Source organism: Hemicordylus capensis, chromosome 3 (assembly GCF_027244095.1).
Source record: "Hemicordylus capensis ecotype Gifberg chromosome 3, rHemCap1.1.pri, whole genome shotgun sequence".
NCBI lineage: Eukaryota > Metazoa > Chordata > Lepidosauria > Squamata > Cordylidae > Hemicordylus > Hemicordylus capensis.
Genome location: NC_069659.1, coordinates 314664120 through 314674066, shown reverse-complemented (window position 1 = coordinate 314674066; position 9947 = coordinate 314664120). Strand labels below are relative to the sequence as shown.

The 9947-nt window shown below is 47.4% G+C and overlaps 1 protein-coding gene across 1 annotated transcript; it reads right to left on the bottom strand.

The window, feature by feature from the left end:
- Window positions 1-1717: 1717 nt before the first annotated feature.
- On the bottom strand, window positions 1718-4971 carry CHST2 (carbohydrate sulfotransferase 2). Its single transcript, XM_053308422.1, has one exon. It carries the CDS (start codon window positions 3872-3874, stop codon window positions 2549-2551), a length of 1326 nt encoding a protein of 441 aa, XP_053164397.1. The 5' UTR covers window positions 3875-4971; the 3' UTR covers window positions 1718-2548.
- Window positions 4972-9947: the final 4976 nt, after the last annotated feature.

Sequence of the window (9947 nt, the reverse complement as noted above, 5' to 3'; positions counted from 1 at the left end):
AGCAGCAGGTGGGATGGGGAAACCAACTAAATTGACTAAAATCAAATATTGCCTCCGGAGATGGAATTCAAATGAACGAAGGCAAACAGTCCAAGACAGAAGGTCTGGGATACTCTTAATACAATGGTAGAATACTGATGCAGTAGCAAACATTCAGCTCTTCCATTTGGATAATCTAATTAAGAGACACGTTGCTGGCCATTAACTCTTGACATTACCACTTGGCATTCCCAAATATGTCCAAAACTGAGAACTTTCCATTGATACTTTTTTTTAAAAAATCCCCATTTTACAGTAAGAAATATTAAAATGTTATGTCTCATATTCTGGGACAGAAATTCTTATCCCATAACATATATTTGTAGTATTCCATATTCTATATAATCTATATAATTCTCTTAAGATGTACCCGTGGCTGATTCCATATGTGGCAGCTCTTGCAAGAGTTTGCGAGTGAGGGGAGGGGGAGAGGAAAGCAACGGTGGCAGGGAACATAAGGCCAACTGACAGGCCAGCAAATGGGCAGGCTGGCAGGTGCGTGGGTGGGTGGGGAGAGAAAGCGGCAGGGTGGAGAAAGCGGCAGCAGCCACCAGTGTGGAGAGAAGGCAGCAGCAGAGGGCGGGGGAGGGAATAAAGCAGCAGCAGCGGGGAGAAAAAGCGGCAGTGGCTGGGGGGGAAGAAAGCAGCAGTGGCTGGCAGGGGGGCGGCGGGGAGATAAAGCAGCAAGTGGCTGGAAAAAGCGGCTGGCCAGAGGGGAAAAACACTGGAGAGGGAAAAGGAGGGGGGAAGGCTGAGAACAAGGGGCCAAGAACAAGGGAGGAGGCTGAGAATGAGAGAAAAATAGAGGCAGAGATCCTCTGCGCCCGGGCCAGCTAGTAAATCATTATTACATCATTACCGAGTATATTTTCTTCAGGGAAGCTTATTGGCTAATTTATGACCCAATCCTATGCTTTCTTTTTTTCCAGATGCAAGTCCCATTAGGGTGGTCAATGAGACTTTCAAGTTTCATGATAAGCCTCAGTGAAACTTAGTCAGGCTGAAGCCTTAATTACTATTTGTTCCTTTTCCCAGCTATGTTTATTTTATTATGAACTTGAGTTAGCACAGCAGTCTGGTCTGTCACCTGTTTCTTTAGCCTAACATTCATTATTCAAAAACATCAATATCATAGCTTTCACACATACTGCTCACTTATCAGTATGCTGCTCATAAGAAAGACTTCCCAGATCTCATTATATTCGCTTGAGAAATTATCTCTGTTGTCCCAAGACACAATATCCAAGTAACTGTATGCAAGGTCTTTCCCCTAGAAAGATCTGTTAATTCATAAACTAGCAGGTGATTGGAGGCAATTTGATCCAGTTAAAGCTCAGACCTCAAAGTAGACCCTGTAAAAAATTATTTCATTTTTTAAATGCCAGAGAACAAGAGCATAAGACTTAAATAAACTCTGCATGTAGCAGTAGTTTGCACATCAAAATGCATTGCTTCTGTTTTACAAATACAAGCTCCTTCACTAAATGAAAAAGTGCTTTTAAAAGTATCTTGTTTTTATCAGATATGATTATGCGATTCTGTAGTTGGCTCAATTGATGGGGGTCTCTCCAAAGCCTCGCTGTAATAAGGACTCCAGGATCTTCCATCATTACATAGTAAGAACAATACAGTACATTTCCCTGACACACACTGTTATCAGCACAGATATTCTGAGAGGAACAATCTGAAACAGTTTATATTTCATAATTTCTATATGGACCCTGCAGTTTGTTACTGCTTTTTTTTTACATGTATCTAACAATATCATCCCCAAAATATCTTTTAACTCTATATGGCTGTTTGCATTTTTATACATGCTATAACTGAAATAAGTATAATTGTACACCACATATTTTTACATTAATCTCCAAACATCAATATTACTAAAAAGGCAAAATGTTTTAAGATTGATAAAAAGCTACTGCTGTGGCTGTTACAAGCTATTTCAATTATACCTTGATAAGATTAGCATAATTGATGTGCACAGCTCCCAAACAATTAAGTCATTATAAAATGAGCATCTTTTATTGATTTCTTTAATATCACACTTAAACATGTATACAAAAGTCCAGTCCTCTGAATTATTTATACTCAGTACTCTGCAGTCCCCCTCCCCCCACAATAATACCTCAACAATTGTGCAAGTTGAAGGATCACCATCACAACAAGAAGTATGCAAAGATTCTGATACATACTAAATTACGTGCCTTGCACTTTCAGAGAGAAAAGAGGCCTTAGAAATACTCACTGAAGTGTGTGTGTGTGTGTGTGTGTGTGTGTGTGTGTGTGTGTGTGAGAGAGAGAGAGAATTATTGATAGTCCAGCAATGCAAAAACATGGATGTGTGTGATCCTTAATAGTCTTTGGAGGATCCAAATGGTCTTCCTGAAAAAAATGTCTTTAAGGAAGATCCATATGTTACATTCCCCCTATCTTTCAAACAAATGCAGTGTCTGCATGTAGAGCAGTTTCTTAATCAGTTCCTTTCTGTAGTAAGTGTACAGCCCAGTCACAATCTTGGCTTCCTGAGCAAGGTTTTGCTGAGATCCTTTACCTCTTCTGGGCTGCTGACTCTGTCATAGCCCAGAATGGCCATGGGCTGGTGGCAATACTCCTCAACTTGCTTAATTTGCTGATAGTTCAGTGCTGTCCTCCAGGCATTTACGGCCTGGCTAGCATTCCTGGCAGAAACCACAAAGGGCTTGGAGGAGTACCCAGGGCCACTGGTCATGTTGAGGGCAAACTTCTCCATCTCTGGACTCACCACCAAGTTGACAAATCCATACACTTGCCGCAAAGTCTTGATAGGATCCACCACCAGGTCCTCATAGCGGACAGCCATGTAATTACCCTTGAGCCAGTCAGGTGGGCGCAAGGCAGTTTGCAGGGTCTTTGTCATGCTACCACAGATCACCTCCATAGCCCCTAAGGCATGGTAGTCTGAGCCCCCTCCCCCTTCTTTCTTGCTGTTCAGCTTGTGCCCTGCATCCAGGAAGGGCATGCGATGGATGCGGGGGTCCCTGCTCCTCACTACCTGCAGGCTCTCCCGGATGAGCCCATGGCGGGACTTGATCCTGGAACTAGCCACTGCTCGAGGGTCCCGGACCAGGTGGATGACTTTGAGAGCTAAAGATGGGTCCTGCATGAGTGGCGCCAGCACTCCAAGATCAAAGACCCGCACGCCCTTGATGACCAGTGTGTGGTACTTGAGGCACTCTTCCTGGAAGAGGCTGAGTTGCTGCGGTGGACACTTCTTGCACACCTTGTCATCCACCATGCCCACCACTTCTTTGCGGTAGGCTGGGCAAAGTGGCGAGGAGCAAATCACCTTGTTGGTGGCCGCTCCAAAGATGCCCAAGGTGGTGAGGTTCTTTCCAGCCCCTGCTGTGCTATAGAGCTGGAAGACGGAGAGGTCACAGCGGTAGAGAGAGCTCAACATGTCCCTGGCCGCCCCTTGCAGGGAGACTGCATCGCCTGGATACAGCTTCTGCCACACATGCCACACTGGCTCATAGAGAAAGAAGACCTCTGGATTCTGGTTGAAGAGCTCCCCAAAGAAGGATGATCCTGAACGCCAGGTGGTGAAAACGTAGACCAGCTGCCGCTTGCGGGCAAAGGGCACAGGGGGGCCGTAGAGGGCACGGGTGTCCGATCGGGACTGGTGGGCATAATAAGGCAGCTGCTGCGGGTAGGGAGTGCGCCGGGCAGACACAGGCTCGCTGCATTGCTGCGGCCCTTTGTGCCACTTGTAGTCCAGCAAGTTGAGCATGGTCAGCAGCAGCAGCAGCACGTAGCCCAAGCAGAGCACCAGCGCCTTCCTGCGGAAAACCTTCATGCTGGCGGGCTGGAGACCAGTCCTGCCAACTGTTGCTCATCACAGGCCAATGCTTTGGTGTGCTAAGCTGCTACCAGTCCAGATGCCCCAGGACGTTCCCGCAGGCAAAGAGGGCATCTTCCAGTCTCTCCAGGAGGCCACCGCCAGCCTTCCTTCGGGGCAGCCCCTTGCAGCTCTCCAGGATGCCCGCCGTGCCCTGCTTAACATGGGCGCCTCCTGCTGCCGTTTCCCCCAAGCTCAGAAGTTGCTTTCCTCCCTACCTTTCATAGCTCGACCGATTTCCTTTCTTCGCAGGACTGAAGCAGCGATCCAGCCCGAGGTGGAGGCTTCCCAATTCTCGCTCGCCTGCAGATGCCCAGCCAAGCGCCAGTCAAGGAAGCGGGGGGGGGAGAGGAGGAGGGAACTCCCTTGCACCAAGTTAAGGCATCATCCCAGGAAGGGAAGGGGGCAAGCTGCTACTACTCAGTCCCTCCCCAAGCCTGCCGAGTTTCCGCTCTGCAGCAGCCCAGGCGCCAGGCGAGGAGCGGAGGCAGAGGCAGGGCAACGAGCAAACTTTAAGGGGCTGCTGATCGCCGGGAAAGTGCATTGCGCCTTTTAGGGATGCCCAGCAGCAGCTTAACTCTTCCGGCGTGCGCAATCGCCCGGCTAAGCTTGGCTTCCCCTGCGCCGCCGGTGCGGCTCCAGGAGGTGCTGATGGAGCAGGAGGAGGCCGGATGCGAAGAGCCGCTAAGGCGACGCGAAAGGCTCGCTGGACAGCCCTCCGACTTGCCGGCGGCTGCCCATCGCTCCCAAACGCCCGCCAGGCACTAGATCCACCAGGAGGGGAGGAGGGAGAGGAACCGGCCTCCCTGCAGCAGCAGCAGGAGCGGCGGCAGAAGCAGCAGCAGCGACGACAGCCGGCGTGGGCTTCTTAGAGCTCAGGCGGCGCCGCTCCATCCCAAGCCCATCGAGACTTTGGAAGCGAGTCACACTACTTCTTGCCCGGCACCCGGGATGCCGGAGTCGCGGAGCGGGAGGCAGCGAGCACAGCGCGATCGGAGCTCGGCGGCGGCAGAGAACACAGTAATTCCCTCCCGCCTGGCTCACTTCCCCCTCTACTGAATGGCTGCGGAGCTGCAGCTTCCAACGCAGCCAACCCACGGCCGGCCCCGTGGCCCTCCTCTGGCCTCCCCATTGGACGCTGTGCCTGCCACTCGCCTCACTCGCCTCTCCCCCAGCCCCCTCCAGGCCGGAGTTGTGCTGGTTTTCAGGCTCTGCTGCGGAGCAAGGCGACTGCCTGGCAGGCTGGCCAGGGCCGCTCAGCTTGCTACCCATGTCTTCGCCACAGGGTCCAGTGCGCTGCCATCTGCCCTCAAAACCTAGCCAGGCTCGCCTCCCCCCCGCTCCCCGCTCCATTTCCCTTCCTTTGGAGATGGATTGTGGGAAAAGTTTCCCAAACTGCAGCCAGCTAAGCTGGCGTACTTTGCTTTGGAGGGGAATTCCTCCAGATCGAGAAGAACGTTCTTTCCGCTGCTTTCCAGGATGATTCTCTTCAGAATATTCTGGCTCCGTAAAGAAGACCCTGCGATTTTTCGGAAAGTTTGCTTTCTCGCGTCTTCTCGCATCCCTTAGCACCACGACAATCATATTACTGGGTAGACTGAATCAGGTTAGATTGAAGAGAGAAACACTGCAGGCAGCTACACACTTCGAGCTGGAAACGTGGGGCAGTTTTTGCACACAAGCCCTAATAGCTTTGTGGACCATGTTTAATTCTTAGAGTGGAGATAAACGCCCACAATCACAGCACAGCCGAGGATTCAGTGGAGCCTTGCGGTCCTTCAAAAGGTGGGGTGAAAAAACGTTCACCACCACAGTTTCACAAATCAAATCAAAGAACACATCTAGAAAAGTAGCCATGATAGGGCCAAACCACACTGCCAACTTGACAGAGTTGTCCACGATTGGGTCTCCCACCATTTTAGTTGTGCTTCAGACCCCAGATGTAGGGAGACACAGGAGAAGGTATGTTTAACTCTCCCCTTGCACTATTTCCCTGATCTAAACTGCTTCCACCCCTCCTGAACCTGCTACTAGCTCTGTGGGGGCAAAAATACAAGCACAGATGCTGTATTTCTCTCCTTCTAGGCTAATTGCAGCTTCAAGTAATTGGTGTGTGGGGAAGGATTAAGCATCCCTCTTAATGCTTAAGAGGGATGGGGGGGAGATAACTGGTCTTGTGATAGCAAGCATGACTTGACCCCTTAGCTAAGCAGGGCCCATCCTGGTTGCATATGAAAGGGAGACTAGAAGTGTGAGCACTGGACAATATTCCCCTCAGGGGATGAAGCCACTCTGGGAAGAGTATCTAGGTCCCAAGTTCATTCCCTGGCATCTCCAAGAAAGGGCTGAGAGAGATTCCTGCCTGCAACCTTGGAGAAGCCCCTGCCAATCTGTGTAGACTATACTGAACGAGATGGACCTATGGTCTCACTTGGTATATGGCAGCTTCCTATGTTCCCCCTGTGCTGTTGCTCTGCTCAAATCCAGAGCTCCCTACACCAGATTTAGACATGTTTTTAAAAGGGAGACAAACCTATCATGGATCTCCCACATCCTGTGTGGCTTGACCCAGATGACCAAACAAGATGTAACTGAGGGGAGGGCTCTCAATAGGTATCCTGTGTGAATTACCCATGAGGCAGTGCAAAGCAAAGCAAATAAAAGGTAGGCCAAGGAACAGGCAAAGACAAAGAGAGGCAAGGCACAGGTGAAGCAAGGCAAGGCAGGTCTGCAGGACCTTGGAGAGGTCCAATGGAATAAGTTGACTCAACAGTGACCGGGAACAGACTGAGTCCTTAAGTACTATTGAGCCTGGACTACCCATCTTGGGCTCTGCCCCCCTTACCTAAAAGTAGTAGTAGTAGTAGTAGTAGTAGTAGTAGTAGTAGTAGTGATGTATATTTATATACCACTTTCCAACAAGAAGTTGAAGCCTTAAAGAGGCAACCCTCTGGAATCTGGCACTTTCCTCTGTTGCCAGATTTGGCTTTTTAAAAGCCAAATTCTGGGTTACGGCCCATTTGACCCACGAGTATACCCCTTAGGTTCTGGCAACAAACCTGCTTCTGCTGAGTGTGTTGGACGTGCTGGCATGCCGCCATAGGAGTGATGGCTCTTTAGTGGGCTCAGATTCCAGGGGTGCTTCTCCAGGAAGCCCAGGCCCAAGGCCTCATTGAACAACCCCAGCCTTGAGGCTTCCTCAGGCTCCAGTCCAGTGTCATGGGTGAGGGCTGGAGCCAGTATGGTTCCCACCTCCTCAGCATCTGACTGACAATAGGTACCATATATTCCAACATACACACACACCAAGTGGCGCATACCAACTTCGGGAGATTTTTGTTGAGAAAGTGGCACAGAAGGGAGGTCCAAAGCAAGGGCCCAACTCTGGAGTCTCACTCCGTGCTGCTATTCTGTTAAAGTGGGGCGGGATCCAATTCATGTATATCCCGTGTTATGGTCTAAGGGTCAAATGTGCTGATTCCAGCCAGAAGTGCTCCAACAGTTGTGGGGTCCAATCCTGATCAGGACTGTGGTGTGAAAGAAGTTTAACTCTTTCTCCTCACACCATTTTCTGTCAAAAATTCACAAATGGCAGGAGAAAGCTGCTATGCAGAAAATCACAATCTTGCAGGAAATTGCTCATTTAGGGGAGATTTTCAGTGGATAAACGGTGTGGGGAAAGTTAGCCTCCCCTCCCTGTCAGGATTTGGGCTCCTCCCACTGCTGTGTTTGAGGTAAAAGAAGAGAAGCTTTCAATTCAAAGCACACTGGTTTGGCCCTTAAACATTTGCAGCAAAACCAGCAAAAAGTCTTGTGGCATCAAAGAATAACACCAGTAGCATATGCTTTTGTGGATGACAACCCCATCAGATACACAAAAAGAGCAGTGAACATCCTTAGTATTTGGTTCCAGGGATGGAAGTGAACATTTTGCAAGATGAGGTTGAAAAATTAATGCACATACCAAAAGCAGAGATCTCATAACCAGTCAATCTGCTGAAGAAAACCAGGAAATTCAAAGCGAAGTGGTTAGATCCTACACCGCAGAGTTACATCTTTCTTTAGGTGCTGCCTGTAACACTGTGGCCAAGCCTGAATGCAATGTAAGCAGGATTATAGAATATCCACTTCATCAGATGGAGACATATCCTAGCAGGGCTCATTTTGATTATTCCTTTATTCCAAGATTGTGTCTTCAACATACACACAATTTACCTGGCAAAGAAGTTGTTGAGGTCTGAAAAACACAGAGGGCTGGTTGTTTTTTAATTGTCTCTGCACCCTTCTATGGATGTTCCTTCTGCTGCGCTCTTTGGAATCTTCCTTGTTTGCTGGATTACATAAATTAATTATTTTCATTAATGTTGTTGTGAATTACAGCCTTTTTCTCAGAGCAAGCTCATGTGGGGGAAAGAAATGCTGACTCATCCCTGCCGAGCTGCCTGTCTAGGCTTCTCCTAAAACTTTTCTGTCATATTGGTATGTTCAAAATGCTGACACCAAGTACCCTAAAACTTGCAGAGAACTAAACCAGTGGATTGGGTACTGCAATCCCAAGGTCCCTCTGTAACTAGGTCTTGGGCAAATACAAAGAAACCCCACCTTCCACATGTAAGCTTACACAGGATGAGAAAAATTGATAGTTGCTGAATGCTTGAGGATGTGTTTGCACCAGAGTAAACCCCCTTTGCCCCTCTCCCCTTTTTCCTTGTGTTAAAAATCAACTTGGAGAGGCTTGTAAATAGAAAAGAACAAAAAAAGGTTTTATTCAGTTACTACAGACTGCTTCCGTCTGAGGCTTTTCCGCTTTTAAATACAGTCAAGAATACTTAGTAAGATTACAAATATAGGTTGTCTTAATGCACACTTAAATATTTATAGAGTCTTTTGCAATGCCCTAGGTAGGATGGGCATAGGCTAGTGTTTCTTATTTTAATTACATTGCAGGTAAACTGTAATAAAACAGTATCCGGAATATGCAAAAGCACACACACCAAAGAAATAAAAATTCTAACACAAAGTCTGACTAAACAAACTTTTTCCTTAATTAATCTTCCCGAAGCCAAAGTCCAGGCTTCCTTTCCTTGAACTCACCAAACTCCAGATGAGAATTCAAGCTTCCTGCCCTCCTATTTTTCAAGGATCTGTAGAGTCATTCTCCTGCAGCCAGGCTCCATGGCCACATGTCCTGCTGAGCACCTCCAGCCTAGCTTCTCCTCTGACAAAGAACTCCCTTCTTCCTGGCAACAGCTCTCTAGGTCCCACCCACCTGGTGTGCCAATTGGTTGAGCCCTGGAGTTCACCAGCCTGTCAGTCAAGACAGGGTTAACTTCCAGTTAACTCTTTAGAGAGAGGGGAGGCTGGTCACTACAATTATTATTATTTATTTTATTAGAAGATGCATGTATATATAACTATCAACATGTCTGACATTTATTATCTAGATAGATATTTTATCATATTGAAAAGAAAAATGGTGCTGTTATATATTATTGTAATATTATGGTATTAATAATGTTATGAATTAAAAATAATATAATTAGTAATAATTATATTATTAATTCATCTCACTGTTGAAAAATAATATAGATTGTTGTGAGCATACTTAGGAATAGCATCAGTGATTGACACAATGAGGAAAATTACTCAGTGGTCCCATTGAAATTAAAAGGAAAGGTTAGGCAATGCCTCATTTCCTTTTCATTTCAGTGGAACTATTTTGAGTAATTGTGCTCATCATGTCAGCCACTCTGAGACTGTCAAATCTGGAAAAACCTCAAATTGCAAGACTTCTCAGACATTTCTTCCATCCTCCAGCTAGGGTTCACTCTCTTTAGCATTGCATTCCTTTCTTTAATGTCATCTGGCGTCCACTATTACAGCCTTGTTTTACACCTGCTTCCCTCACAGACGCAAAGATAAGAAACCTTATGTAGATTTAACTAAGAGTTTATTCAGAAAGAACTCCATTTTCTCCTCCCCCTTTCCCTCCTTTTTTCTTTCTGACTCCATCCCCCACACTCTCTACAGG